The sequence below is a fragment of the Lineus longissimus genome, chromosome 12 (assembly GCF_910592395.1).
Source record: "Lineus longissimus chromosome 12, tnLinLong1.2, whole genome shotgun sequence".
Taxonomy (NCBI): domain Eukaryota; kingdom Metazoa; phylum Nemertea; class Pilidiophora; order Heteronemertea; family Lineidae; genus Lineus; species Lineus longissimus.
Window position 1 is genome coordinate 307,252 of NC_088319.1, and position 16,080 is coordinate 323,331.

At 39.8% G+C, this 16,080-nt stretch overlaps 1 protein-coding gene across 3 annotated transcripts in view; it reads left to right on the forward strand.

The window, feature by feature from the left end:
- Positions 1–14,551, forward strand: part of LOC135497161 (forkhead box protein J3-like) — a 31,662-nt gene extending 17,111 nt beyond the window's left edge. For 2 of the 3 annotated variants that reach the window (XM_064786904.1, XM_064786906.1), the window contains exon 9: positions 315–14,551. In XM_064786904.1, coding sequence (XP_064642974.1) covers positions 315–464 — 150 coding nt within the window. In that variant the 3' untranslated portion in view covers positions 465–14,551. The remainder of the gene's footprint in view (positions 1–314) is intronic. The other variant, XM_064786907.1, reaches the window with a different exon arrangement.
- Positions 14,552–16,080: the final 1,529 nt, after the last annotated feature.

Genomic DNA, 16,080 nt, shown 5'->3' on the forward strand with positions numbered 1-16,080 from the left:
TCTAGCTGGACCGCCCTTCCAAAGTTGAGTGGTCTGCTGTCGCCTTTTGAGATGGTCCCTAAGAACATGTATAGGGAAGTGTGGTGGCTCAGTGGATGAGCATCTGACTTGTGATCGGAAGGTCATGGGTTCAAGTCTCGGCCAGGGCATGTTTGTGTGCGTCTTGGTTTCTACAGAAGCCATTCTGGATTAGTCTGTGGGAAGGTGTGAGACAGTACAAGTGTAAAGTAGAACGCCTGATATTAGAACTTCACATTTCTTGGGAGACAAAAATACGTCTTATTTGTTTTAATTTGATTGTTTTCTTTGTTGAGGTGCAGGTAGGACATGGAGGCTACAACACGCACAGCTCGAGTGGGAACATGGTAGGCCTACCCCACACACCCTCGTCCTGTTACAGCCACCACACAACAACCGCCGAAGAGTTTGAAGAGGACTTCACCGATTGGGACAAACTGCTGTGAATGCGTTTATTCTAGCGCCACCTTTTGGCGGTGGTTGGTATCTCTCATATGTAGCGGGTTAGTGATGAATCGTCAGCCGGGGCCCCCGCATTGGCCTCAAGGTGGCGTAGCAAGTAGTCAGTGGAATTGAAGTGTGGCAGCATTGGAACCTAGGAAATCCAAACAATGTTATGAAATTGAAAATCCATGGAAGTATTTGAGTCCAAACAGATGGTTTTGTTCTCATATCTGGTGGAGTTTGAGTCCATGTTGATTCCGATTTCAACCTATTTTTAGATATTTTGGAAATATTCCTTGGAATTATTCAATATTTTGGTGTGATTAGCTTGGAAGTTTTAAAAAGAGGCTTGTCAACTTGAGGCCATTGCCTTCTCTCTCTTTTCAGTGCCATAATATTGTGTGTGGTTATTTTAGCCACCACTAGGTGGAGTTTCGTCGTAATCTGTGCAGAGAAGCATTTGTGATTGAATTATCCCGAATTGTAACTTATTTGTGTTCAATGAATGATATGTTTATGCAAGGGTCGCCGGTAAAAAAATAGCAACTTTTATGGTTTACAAGGAATTTATGTGGAATGATGGTAACGACCATTACAACATAAAATGCATGTTTGTTCTTGCCTCAGCAATGTTTCAACGCACATGCCTAGATCAGGTGTTGACTTATGCAAATTAGGCAGTGGGAGGAGCTAAGAGGTCATGTGATCCATGATTGACAGGTTGGGGTCTTGGCTGATGGTGTTTTCCTGTACATAAGTAGCTGTATTGGAGCCCTGATAAAAACGTCGGGATTTTCACTGTGTGAAATAAAGTGTGCTGCCGTCTAGTGGGAATATTGCAAGATTCTTTTCGCCACGATATGTTTGGATCAGGCTGATCGAGCGATTCTGATCGTTATTTTTTCATTGGAAAATTTTCTGGAAAGAATCAATTGCTTGTCATTGTTAGGGTTTATCAATGCGGTTTCTCATCGGTGACAGTTATGGCTGAGAAGGTCACTTTGAGGGCCGTACTGGTTGTAATGATTCCTTGGATCTGATCAACTGGCTTGTTTGTGATCCAACGACGTGGGAATTCTGCCTATGATACGTCAGTCCAGACATGTCGTCGGTCGTATCATGAATCTTGCAATTACTCCCGCGCTGTAAATAAGAATATATGTGAATATAATGTTGTTATAATATATCAAGCGAGTCATTCTTACAGGTGTTTACCTATCATACGTCCAAAAGTTGTGATAAGGTCACATGGTTTCGTAGACACAATGCTGTTTCTATACATCTAATGCCCAAGTTGCGTCCATGACATGTCGGTGAAGAGTTTCATTGGACTCGTCGCCCCTATATTCAAAATAGACCGACTCATCTGCAATTGATCCTACACTGTCCATTTTAGGTTTCAGGGGTGTAAGGTAAGGTATGGTTCGACATAATCTGTTACCCCTAAGTTCAAAATGGGCCAACAGTCCTCTGCTAGAATTGCTGTTGGTTAAGCTTTGTCCATTTGGTTTTGGGGGTGTAAGGTATGGTTCTCATTTGACCTTCCGTCCCTCAACCTTAGATGGACTGACGGTCCCCTGTCAATTTAGCAGCATCCATTTTGGTTTTGGGGGGGTAAGGGGGGGGGGGGGGGGGTTCTACTAAACTTCAGATGGACTGACAATTGTCTGGTCAACTACTAAAGTGTCCATTTTGGTTTTAGGGGTGTCCGATCATTTTTTTGTAAAAATGGTAAATTTGTTGACTCTAATTATCTATTTATGCCGTTTATTTATTTATTTATCTAATGATTTTAAAATCAGGTTATTTCCATGCTGTTCGCTAGTTTTTTGGTGTTTTTGAGTTTTGGGAGATCGTGATAATTTAAGGAGAGCTAATGTTAGCAGGCATCACCATATGGTGGCTATTATTGCTATCTACATCAGGACCTTATCCAAGTGTTTTTTGGCGATAATACGTAGGATGTCCCCTCGATGATGTGTCGTCTGCCATCAGAAACCCCACCTAGCTATGGAAGTTCAAATTATGACTTGAATCAGATGTGCTGCTCTGAAGAATGCTTTTGACATTGTGAATCCAACTCTGGGCTGGTGAAAGTCCATCTCACCAGAAAAGGCACTCATAGTTTTGGTGATTTCATACAGAAAATGCAAAAGCCTTATTGTGTGTTGTGAAATGGTGAGATGCGACACCTGCAAGTATGTCTGAAAATCAGTTTTCTTGAAATCTTTTACTTCACATTCCAAACGTGTTTCTGCTATACATGTATATCAGCATTCCAGTCATTAACTTGCCCACCCCCTAAGATCAAGAATGAGATCACCCTTGCATTATAAAGTCCCTCCGGTTCCATTCACATGTAGGTGTCAGAGGTTGTCAGAGAGATTCGCCCCGGGTCGCTTCATAATTTTATCATTGCAGCAATTTTTCTCGTCGTTCCGTCCTCAGAACTTTGCAAAATGTAAAATATCATTTTAAGGTTGCACATACATTTTGCATGGTCATCTTTTAAAAATAGCGTATGTATTTTTTTGGTGGTCAATTTTTCTAACAACTGCTTGTTGTGACCGGAAGTCCCAAGAGTTATATCCGCTTTATGACAAGTCCTTCTTTATTATTATATACTAGGTGACTGACACCAGTGGTAATCAGGGTCTTCAACCCTTTCAACCCTGACCTGAGCCGTTCTGTGGTTCCTGATTCAAGTTTTAGTTCAAGCAGTAAACAGAGATACCCTACCCCTCGTGACATTGTTTTAGACTGCGCTATGGATGCTCCTGGGAAACGGTGCAACGACCTGCCAAATTAGTCAAATCAATAGAACCATTGCGCCCGCAAACAAGTGATTAAAATTTCTGCAGCAACTATTGCATGGGACAAAAACTGCTTGTTTGCAATGGTCATTGCAGGTGCCTGCTATCAGGATGGTTTTACCCACTGACGAGAGATTAGGGTCGCAATTAGCAGCAAGTCTAATCATAGGTCGCATCAAGGGGTTAAAATGGTGGCGATTCCCAACTTCCAATTTTAGGGCTATATTCGAATTGATTATACTTCTTCTCATAATGGGTCAGTCGTAGGGCTGTGTTTTACGTTATTCATCACAAGGTTATGTTCATGAATTCTTCACTGGAGCTGAGGTTGGGCTGTGTGTTACGTTATTCATCACAAGGTTATGTTCATGAATTCTTCACTGGAGCTGAGGTTGGGCTGTGTGTTACGTTATTCATCACAAGGTTATGTTCGTGAATTCTTCATTGGAGCTGAGGTTTTTGGTTATCGTTGAATGTTTACTTCATAAACTCGTGATTTCTTGCAATTGACTTGATGAGCTTTGTGTCGAATGTGCCGTTTACTTCGCTGCTCTTTTAGAAACTTTCCTCTCAACGAGATCTCGGGCACCTGAAGCATCGAATTCTGTCATTATTTCCTCCGGAATCATTTCCATGTCGTAAGATTCATATGAAGTCTCATGTTATTCCAATACCCAATGCTGCGCACTGACCCTCTCCGCACTCAAAATGGACTTTACCATTCCACACGTTTCTCTATTGATTGGATCGATCTATTTGGCTGCTTTGGGGGTAGGCTTATAACGTGTATGTCAACTTGATATTTATTTATTTGAAAACTTGCTCTTCGTTCCTATAGGGTCTAGTGGCTCCATCTTTTGCTGGCTGGCGGTAATGTTGAGATTGCGTTACTTGATATGCTGTTATAACAATGTTACACGTTTCCATGGCAGTCCTACAGGCCTAGCACCGTCATGAAAAGTCTATCGGCGCTGATGAGTGCACCGAGGACCAAAACATTGCTGTGAATGACTTCTCCTGCCAACCCCTTGAAGGCCAACCACACAATCGGCCAGCAAAAGTGGCCACAATATTTTTACTAACCTGTCCGGTGTTATTTCTACCGGTCTTGAGATATGTTATTTATTGGTAATATAATATGCTGCTATTGAAATCATCCGTAACGTGTTTGGCCCCCCCGATCTAATATTGCTTGGTTGTTTTCATTGACTGTACGTACCATGAGACTCGGCATGTTTTACACTGTTTTTTAGCTTGGCCGGCCAGATTTTTTCAAAAAGGTGTTTTCATATCATGGATGCTGCATATTCACTTATTTTATGCTTTACCTGTCCTTTTTTACCCCTTGTTGAAATATGCGTCAGAATAAAACTTGATGTTAGTAGTATGATATCAGCTATGGTAGAAGTGATCATGGACTTCCAACTTAACCAGGTCTATCCTGGAACTAGTAAACGAGAGATGAGCTGCTCAATACGTATCCATACCCCTGGGTGAGTAAGGCAAGTCAGGCAAACATACCGGCCAGATTCTCACGCTGGCAACGTCTTGATCCATAGCTAAGAGTCTGAGCCACTTGTCCCCCACAGCTCCTTAAACCTATGCAACCACAGGCAATATTCACCAAATATACTTCATTGATGTCTCATAATGCAGTTTTGTGACTATTATCATTTTATGCTTCTATTTTTACGAAGCAATCCAACTGATTTCAAGTTTGCACTGGATTAATGAATCAGGTTAGTCCATTCTGGATTTCATAACATTGAGAACACTGTAAACACTTGCTTACTCTTTATCATGGGATTTTACGATCGGTTTCCAAAAAAACATTCCTGTTGACCAAGATGACGGTATTGCTGTTGTCTGATTTCGTGATTTGCAAAGTGTCGTCGTGTCGTTCACAGTTTGGTGTATTATGTAATCTTGGGTAGTGTTGACTTCTGAATCGGGCAAAATATTGGACGAAAGTGAAAAAAACATTGTAAGTTCTGCGACGTTACGACGTAGGTAAAATATCTCGTATGACACGCACACCAAGACATTTCTGTGGTATCAAGACTTGTGATCACCTATTTCATTCTGGAAAGCTGTAAGGATTAAATACAAAATTACTACTAATTAGTGCTAATTTCTTCTATTTAATTAGCAGTTTTGTGTTAATTAACCCTGCTGCTCTCCGATCTTTCGCCGAAGCCTCGTTGCCCATTAATGTTATTTTTGTTTACTTCCATATAAAAATCGTCATTTTTGCACTTAACATTTGTAAAAATTTATCAAGAGTTGAACCGGCTGAGTTTTATAGATTTTGTTATTTGTGGGGAAACTGCCATCAGCTTCGCTCAACGCAGGAAATTTATTCAGAAGGAAACTAAAGACCTAAGGACGAGGTTCACGGCGAGATGTAAAACAGCTCGGGCCTCTCAATGGTGGGTCAACTATTGTCCAGAATCTCAACACGTTGAATTGGGTCAAGTAATTTACCCTCATACTTCCTGAGGGAAAGGTACACAAGGTGACTTTCATGCAAAACATGGGCCACTGTTTGAACCAAGGATTTGTATTTTACCATGTTTAGTAAACTGTATCTGAATGTGACCGTGTCCACTCCAAAAATATGCTAACTGCGTAGCAGGTTTCAGGTTTGAGAGTTGAGCTTATTTAGAAAGTGTAGAATACATGGGTATTTGGTAGGTGACTGTGCCTTATTGTGGTTGATCGTGGTCAGCTGATCAGATACCCAGTGATCTGGTTGTGGTTGATCGTGGTCAGCTGATCAGATACCCAGTGATCTGGGACACGTTTTTCCTTTTTGATAGCTCGTTGTGTATCGGGAGATTTTATCGATTGTTTTATTTTCCGGCCGAGAAGTGTTGACGAAGTGTTGAACAAACTGGGCTGGCCCAAAAATAGCCATTGAAATGGTATTTTGTTTTATATTCTGTTTGCGTGTTAACGTTTCTAGTTTTCTTTGTCTCATCGGGTCTTGGATGTTCTACCTATGACATTATAGATCTTGAGTTAACCCTCTGTTGTGCTGACATTGTGCGTGTATTTAATCCTACTTATAACCCTCTTAGATAGTTTGACGCAGCCACTCGGCTATAAACAATGTACGTCACACCTCAGTGTTGCAAGCCTCAACTACTGACACCATTTGTTTTGTGGCTTACATAAGAAGAGCTAATTCATCAGATAAAGAGTGATTGGTGCATGTAAGCCAAGGTTTGATGACTTACTGGCCACTTATTTTGAGGTTTGGTGTAGGAATTTACGACTGGTGCCACCTGTGAAGACATTTCCAGTGGGCCTCTATGTAACAAGTTGGCTGACTGACTGACCGTTAACGGTTGTGGTTGCAAACCAAACAGATACTTTCTTTCAGAGGTCATGTTTTAGACCAATCAGTTCTCATTGTCCAGCCTCGATTCAGAATATCTTGTATTGATACAAATACTTCAGATATCCATAACATTATTTGCGGTTTGTCAAAAAAAATTACAAGTTTTTGATGTTTTTTTTGTGTATACATAAATATTGTCTTTCCGCCCACTTTCTCAACAATTTGATATATCGTACTCAAAGTATATTTTTGTGATAGATGTGCGTTCAGTAATTCCGTCCTCACTTTATAGGATGGGGAAGATTTGGCCGTGCAGGTTTTTTTTAAATGTGTCCAAAAGATTTAGAATTTCAAATGCAGGGAAAACATCTGGTATCAAGAATGCTAGAGATAATCAGTACCAGCAGCAGTATATTAGTCGAAGTGCTCATCTGCCGTTACCTGTTTGAGCCCCATGCATTCTCACAAGAACCAAGCATATTGCCAGGTACATGAATCTACCAGTAGGCCCGCCACTGATGAAAACCAAGTTGTTAGCTGTGCATGAACTTTATAGACAGCATGGCTGATCACGTAGACAGTGCTTCTCAAATTAGTCCTGCAGATATAGTGAGAGAATACTGCCCCTCATATACTGCTGGTATCGGTATAAGATACTTGAGTTGTGAATATCACCTGTCCCAAATCTTGTCCATTCTATTTCACCAGTCACATATTAAGCCTGTTGAATGGCTGTATACAATGACCTCACTGCCCATTGGCAATTATTACCTGGAGTTTGCATGCGTATTTGTACATGTAAGAGTAGATTCAATTTTCTATGGTGTGCATACATATAAGGTCTGTTGGAAATCGTTTTAATGGTATTTGTACCCATTGTCTATTTCACCTATTATATAACATGATACAAATTTTATTACCAAGGAATATCTTGTATGTGTAGAATATTTCAGCACTAAATATTGATTAGGATTTTTCTGTTGACTTGCACTATTTTGTTCATGTACACTGGAGGTGTTTATGCACTGCTGCCACCTTCTGGATAAAAAATGAATGATTCAAAATCCTCCATTTTGTCAAGTTTAATCCGTGTCATGAGAGAATATTGATAGTGTGTCAGATACAGGGTATAAATCGTGGATCTGTAACTTGCTTCTCCTCCTTATCTCTTCCGTTACCTTTTATTGACATCCCTTATCGATTGCCCTCATAAAATTACCGAACCAGGAACCTTAAATGTATTATTTCCTGCAAGATGGTCAGAGAAACTTTGTTTTCAAACTCCTCAAGAATGGCCAACCTTGTCTTCATGATTATCTCCATGCTAGCCATTCCTTCATCATATCCTATCCCATTATTTTTGACATGCTAATAGAGTGTTTTCACGGCCAGCCACTTTGGAGGGTAGAACAATGATTCGTCATGCCTGACTTAATTGAATCAACTCTTAAGCATTAACCATTGAATTAATGCAGTTTGCCCTCCACCAATTGAAAACAAGCAAATTCGTGCCGGGAATATTTCGCGGTTTGGTTTGCAGTATTTAGTTTAGATTTCGACCAAAATGATCATCAAACTGTGCTAGACAGCATTATTGCAGCATGGCAATGAAGACTATTTCTGTTTCTCACCAATAGGTGGAGCTGTGCTTGTAAAAAGAATCTTACGCTTTAGTGCCGTCCATTTATATGTGCTTTGATATGATTGGTTCGTGTGTTAACGCTAACGTCATTTCATCCAGGCTAACGTTTCATTACGCTAACATCATTCCTAACGCTTTACTGTAAAATTGTCACTATTTTGAAAATACATATTAACATGATATAATAGAGTAACTACAACTCGGTACTATACCAATTTGATGGATAGTTTGTAAAAAATACATATTTGCCCAACCACCTTGTTCCCTTGGTTATTATGCTACCTTGCTAACTGTGGACGAGGTTTCTAAAGCACCTACCCCCCTAATGACACGTAGTTGGATTAATCCAGTTATGCTATCTATTGATATGGACTGTTCTATTATAGATGATAGGGTAGTACCTTGTTCCTATTGTATTTATGGAGAGGTTGACTACAGGACCCCTGAGGTCTATATCATCATTTGGAATCGTCAAGTCCTCTTCTGACACAGCACATGCGGAATAACTTGTGAATAAATGGTCAAATCATTTGTTTAGAGTCTCCGAAATGTTTGCGTATGCCGTCCAAACTGTTCTTATTGAAAGATGTAAGAGTCAATTATTATTCATTCTGTCCTGTTTAGTGAGACATTGCTGAGGCTAAGGGCCTAAACTGGTATTTTGGGCGTCAGTTTTCTCTTAGTGATTTGGTACTGATTTTGCACATTATTGTGATTATTGTAAATATTGTTTTAGTTTTCGCACAGGGTGTGTCAGAAATGTGCCACATCATGCTTCTTTGATTGGTGACTAACACGTTGTAACAGGTCAAGAAACTGGCCGGTTTTCCGTCCCTTCTCAAAATTTGGTTGTGACGCATTATCACTATTTCTGATACACCCTGTATCACCTTGTCACGTAGCAGGATCTATTTGCATTTTTTGAATTTTGCTTCACATTTAAAAATAGATTTTATATCATTTATTGATTACATCCTTTCCATCATTGGAGTTAAAGGAGGGTAGCGGGAGATAACGCTAAGCTGGTAGTCGACTTTACCAAGTTCCTGTAGAGGGCTGTTCGTAGATGCATCCAGGAATATACACAAACATTCTAAGTACATGTTATTGCTAGTTCATCTGCAATGCCCTCTATACAGACACTCAGTAACTAGTTCGGCCCAGGTTTATCTCGAGCCCCTCATCCTTTAAATGTTCTGTGCTTTGATAAACTGTGCACAGCTCTTTCAGCTGAAATCCTCTGACTGTCATTATCTTATTTGAATATATCAAAGTCATCAGTATGATTGTGTTTTTATATCCAAATTGTGTTAAGTAGTTCATAATAATCATATGAATGGAAGTTCTGGGTGTTGTGTTTTAGTTTAGCGACCGCAAACAGGGGATTGTTAATCGCTGCCACCGGCATCTTTTATCACCACAACGAGTGATATATCAGTATGATGAGCTAAGAACCGATCACAGGTCGCCGCATCAAGAATCGTTAGTTTGCGGGGCATTTCAACTCCTTGATCTGCAGCAGATGATGATAACAACGATATTCAGGGGAAATGACGAAATTGTCCAGTTTCTGTTATAAGATGTCATTTTTGTCAATTTTTGAGTGTAACCCTGATTCTGTTGTGTTTCATGTGTCATCACTCTCTGTTACACCTGTACATTGTATTATTGTCGCTATGACGATGGCCTGCCGTCAACCTGGGCCTCATCCTGGTTGTCTACATGACTCCCTTAGCTGTAAATTAGTACAGTGGAACCCCGGTCGGCGACCACCTCAGTAACGCGACCACCCCGCGAACACGACCAAAATTCTCCGGTCCCGAATGGTTTTCTCTCTAATTCCCATTAACTGGCCCTCGCTAACACGACCACCCCGGTACCCAGAGCGCGACCACCAGCTTGGTCGGTCCCAAACTGCAAATTAACCCCGCTAACGCGACCATGAGGCCTAATTGCCGTAATCAACCATGACTGCATGGTATCAATTGGCACCTTCTCGCAAATCCGTGTTGATAATTAGCACCTCGAACACAATGACCATGGGAATCCATATGAAAATAAATGATGTGTAAGTGAGTTTGATCTTGGAGGAACTATACTTCAAGTATAATTCCTCCAAGGTTTGATCAAATGTAAGCGCAAATAAAATGAAGAATAAACTTTCTTTTCGACTCACGGTTTGTTTTTTCATCATTTAGTATTAAATGACGTCAAGAGGCATGCACACGTAGTTTTTAGGACAAATAAATTATGTTGATTAGTAAGAGTACCGATACTCAAAGTAAAGAATGCTTACTACGTCGTAATGTTGATAAAATACGTTATTAAAAAGATGATTTAATCAGTACCAGTTCAAATTGGCTAATGTTAAAGCAGGAAGACATCAGGAAGAATTCTCAACATCTTCTCACATCACCTCTCTCAATGTTAGCGGGAATATTAGCTTGACATCAAGAAGGGCAGCTGCCGATGGTGTGAATTACATGCTTGTTCTAATTAGCATGGTCAAGTTTTAATGTAATGTTTGGTCTAATTAGCTCTCGTCAGTTTATTTACTCATTTACATAAGTTACAAATTAAACGCAAAACACTCAAGAAAATGATTTTTTATTCGTAATATACACACAAAATTATCGAATCACCCGGTGGCGTAGTCATTAATGCATGTCAATGTACACACAGCAGGACGATGTTTTGGCGGGAAAACCTACTTATGATTCTTAAATTCACTAACGCGACCACCCCGGTAACACGACCACTTCGGCTTAGTCCCTTGGGTGGTCGTGTTACCGGGGTTCCACTGTATTGTTTTTGCTACACTTTAGTTTACTCCAGATTTCATATTGATCAGTGAAACATAATGCCACATCTTAGGAGAGTATAAGAGGATGTTGAATGTGTTTATAACAGTCTATTCCTGAGCGTTAAGCCCAAATACAAATCATGAATAAAATTTGAAAATTCTATAAAATATGAAAATAAATACAAACTTGTAGAAATATCAAATGTCATCTTCTAGTGGGATTTTAAAGTCTTCATAACAGAAAAATTCATTTTGAAAGAAGTTTTGTGAGGAGCTGACAAACTCGATCTGCTTTTTTGTGTTTCGAGAGAACTGTAGTTTTTCCCTGACAAAGTTGTGGTTGAATATTTGTCTTGCAGCCTGCTCTAGTTTGTCTTGAGAGTTATTCTCATGTATCTTGCTAATAATCATGTGCTTGTTCCTTATTTATGAGCCGCTGAATTGAACAAATTTGCAGACACGAATTAGTTGGTGGACATTAATTATCATTTATGAGCATTCTCCTTAAAAAAGAACCTCATTGGCGTACGGGCCTGCTGATGAAATGTAGTCTATATTATTCAAGGTGAATGGTCACGACTCTGACGTGCTACCATTGTTGTGTTAAGTCGGATCATGACAGACATTGTGCTAATTAGGAACGGAATTCAGAAAAATATTTGTATCTGAGAATCAATCACACTATTAATCTTGTAGAGTGTGATAGAAAATCATGGAAGGTGACCTCGCCGAATCAGTGATTTATGATAGTTGCATCGAAAGATTCCATTTCCCACAATTTTGTGATCAAGATCAGGTTGAGGCTGTTACATGTTGTAGAAACTTTTGTTGTAATGATAACTGCGAGACAGATTTTTGAAAATTTCTTTATTCTATGATTTAAGCTCAGCCAGCTTCCAAGGTTAAGGAAAGGATTGAAGCCATATTTGAGACATTCTGTGTTGTTACTAAAACATACGACTGTCTTCAGTCTCAAGCTGCTTTGTAGTTAGGACGATATGAGGAAGCATCCAGTCTGGAGTGTCAAATAACTGGCCTGGAGATTTTGTATGACTATCTAGCCTCACGCAGCAAACGTCTACTTGTAATCTGCAAAACTGAAGTTGGAATCTATTTGAGTTTGCTTTGACTCAACTTAAGTTGGATTCTATTTAAGTTTGCTTTGACTCAACTTAAGTTGGATTCTATTTAAGTTTGCTTTGACTCAACTTAAGTTGGATTCTATTTAAGTTTGCTTTGACTCAACTTAAGTTGGATTCTATTTAAGTTTGCTTTGACTCAACTTAAGTTGGATTCTACTTAATTTAGAATTTTCTAAACTTAAGCTATATTTATCTTAATTTAGTTTGGATATGCTGCAGAACAGGGGAGATTTACTCTCATTTGTGTCTTTTACATAAGATTGATGAGTAGAATGGTCAAAGCTCACTAATATGGATCAATTTAGACTGAAAAAGGTTTTCTGTGATATTTTTGACTTTTTGGCTTCATACACAAGAGGTTGCAATCCTTAAGATATCTAAGTGGGCGCATTGCGACTATGAAGTAGGCTAGAATGCCAAGAGGAGGCAAAACACTTTGTGGGAAGGGGCCCAGTCGGAATAGAATGCAAGATTTACATTATACGCCAGTGAGGGCAGCAACTTCTATATACTGTTTAACATAATTCAATCCGGTAAAATGATAATGTTAACAAGATGTTGTTTTTGGTTTGTCAGTTTTTATCGATGAGTTGTACTTGGCGAAACGAATCATGACTATATTATAGCTAATACCATGTATTTGTTTGTAAAATTGTAGTGGGTTAATTTCGGCAGTAAATATGAACTTATTGAGTCACGTTATCTGTTGTGTGATTGTCTGCAAGGAATCATGTTAGGAAAGATAGGCCAAGTATTCTTGGCACGTAGGCCAAGTATTCTTGGCACGTTTCCTATCGAATTCTTCTCTGGAGATGAAACGTGTAAATGTTGTAATTCAGTTCTGCGAAACGGACATCATGAAGATCTTTCTATTGTTGTATAAAACAGTTGGGAATTCACAGTTGAGTTGCCAAAACTTGCCATTCTGGAAGCCTGATGTAAATTATTTTTGACTGTATTTTCGGGGGGGGGGGGGGGGGGCATGAATTTAACCTAACATTCGAAGCAGTCTGGTTGATTTGGGTTCAGTAAAATACCAAATTTTGCAATTTTTATTTTCGCAAATTGCGTATCTTTGCAAAATCCGCAAAAGTTAAATGCCCATGAATATTTTGCAGTTGTCAGTATGGAGCTCTCCCATAATAACTAGAGAAAAAAGGCGATGTTTTTGTTTTAATCATGAAAAGTAAGATGGTTTTGTCTGATAGAGTTACAGGCCAAGTGTATTTGCTTCCCACTGATAGTGTTCAGCATTTATATGCCTTGCTGTGTACCTTCATGCCGGCAAACGTAGGAATTGGCAAGGGTTCTGATACATGACTTTTATTATTACACAAGGCATTCTAGTCTCCAATGAAAAAACAGTAAAGTCTAAAGATAACACTTATTTAATGTGAGTAAAATTGGTTGAAATAGGTATAACCGGCTGTATGCATCTGTGTCATCAATATCTTGTTCATTTATTGAGGATTTTTTTCAATATTGTGTATTTTTAGTGATTTGTCGTTGGATGTTGTAAAAATTTAACCGAAAATCCACCCTTTATTTCTGAGTGTATCATCACTTTACAAATAACCCATGTTAAAAAATACATTTTTAGAAGTCAATTATTTTCTTGTGTAAGCATATTTCTCTTGCACTAACCTTTCACTCAGAACTAAAGGGTCAAAACACAATTTGTGAAAATTGTAAATACATCCGGTAAAATATATCTTGACGACCCAAATATGCCTTATATGGAAATCTGTGGCAATAAGTTAGGATGTTGTATTGACTGGGTCAGTACGTTAATTTTACGAAATTGATAATCATAAGCTGAATCGAGCCTATGAGGTATTCAGTTTTCAAATTGGCGACCTGTCATTTGGAAGCTATTCTCCGTGTGCAGTGATATGCTAGAGGCCCACAGTGATCAATCGATCAATTGTGCCAGAGTGGGGAAGAGATAGCCAATCACAATAGACCCACATGATCGTTTATCACTGATGAAATTTAGGGGTGGAAGTGGAACTAGTACATTCCTTCCCTCTAAAGTTGCTTGAGGAAAGATTAAGACATGTCAATTGTGGCCAGTTGCCGGTATATTCATTCCACATCCGGAAGTCTTTGATGACATCCCGATGAATTCATATATGGTAGATTTGGGTACCTTATACCTCCATTCTGACGCACAGTCCAGAAATATACGCATAATTCTCTTATCTGTATAACTTGCGTTATATCTATTGTAAATCCGTCTTGCACAATGTTCAAACTGGTAGTTTCTGTTTCCTATAGTTGCTCATGTCTGTTGATAAAATATTATGAAGTTGAGAAGAATAAATATTTTCCCCAGAGTCACTTAAATATTCGTTGTCTTTATAGTTGCCTCCATTACTTTAAACTGCCAACTTTTCCTCCCATTATGTTTGCAATTAGCAAAAAATTCAGAAAAATCTTTTTCCACAATTTTTGTGTTACAAAATTTTTCCAAAAAAAAAAATTTAGCACAGTTTTTGTTTTTGCTTGTTAACAAAATTTCCACTAAAAAAAAATTTTACGATATTTTTTCTCTCGCAAATCGAGGTCATTCGTGAAATCCACAAAATTTAAAATTTGCTGTTTAAAGCAAAGCTCCGCCTTAAATGATGATGTCGGCCATCCAGACAACTTCTTGGTAGAATTCTACGCTGAATTGCCATCAGCGACAACGTCCGATGCCGAGTCTGATAAGGCGGGAACCTGATTGGTGAAAGGGTGACCCGGTCCAAGCATCATTCATTCACCAATCACATTCACAGATCTGTCCCCTTGGACAACTAGGCTGCAAGGACATTGAATTTTTCCAGAGGATAGCTCACACCAGAGAATTGTCATGATCAGATATTTGCCAAGGATAACACTTACTCTGGGATAAATATTTCTGTAGGGTGTCATCTTGGAAAATTCATCCTCAGGATAATTTAAACGGCTCCCTACAAGAACACAGGAGTACCACTCGAGACGTTGAAATTTCGGGACTTCCCGAGTCAAGCTATTGGGAATGCAGGAATCACGTAATACGTAGAGCTGTGCCTTGATTCTAGTCAATAGAGTGCAGTCTGATGAACAAGACAGTACTAGTAATAACTGTTAAGGTGAATGTGGCAACACACCGATCCTCGCAGTATATGCCCTGGGTGGCTTCTCCTAACTGGGCGATAGACACATGTTCTGCGAGAGGCATTCGTGGCACACATAACCAGTTGGACAGGGATCCTTGAAGGACAAATGGTAGCCAGATCAGGCTCCTTCACCCTCCACACTTGCCGAGTTAACTAAGATCACAGATGGACAACAGCCAAGCTCGCGATGGGTTCAGACAGGCTCCTTCACCCCCCACACCTGCCGAGTTGACTAAGATCACAGATGGACAACAGCCAAGCTCGCGATGGGTTCAGACAGGCTTCTTCACCCTCCACACCTGCCGAGTTAACTAAGATCACAGATGGACAACAGCCAAGCTCGCAATGGGTTCAGACAGGCTCCTTCACCCTCCACACCTGCCGAGTTGACTAAGATCACAGATGGACAACAGCCAAGCTCGCAATGGGTTCAGACAGGCTCCTTCACCCTCCACACCTGCCGAGTTGACTAAGATCACAGATGGACAACAGCCAAGCTCGCGATGGGTTCAGACAGGCTTCTTCACCCTCCACACCTGCCGAGTTAACTAAGATCACAGATGGACAACAGCCAAGCTCGCGATGGGTTCAGACAGGCTTCTTCACCCTCCACACCTGCCGAGTTGACTAAGATCACAGATGGACAACAGCCAAGCTCGCGATGGGTTCAGACACTGCAGCAACAAAAATTGTGATTTCGAATCAATTTTTCTTGCTTGTTTGAAAGACATA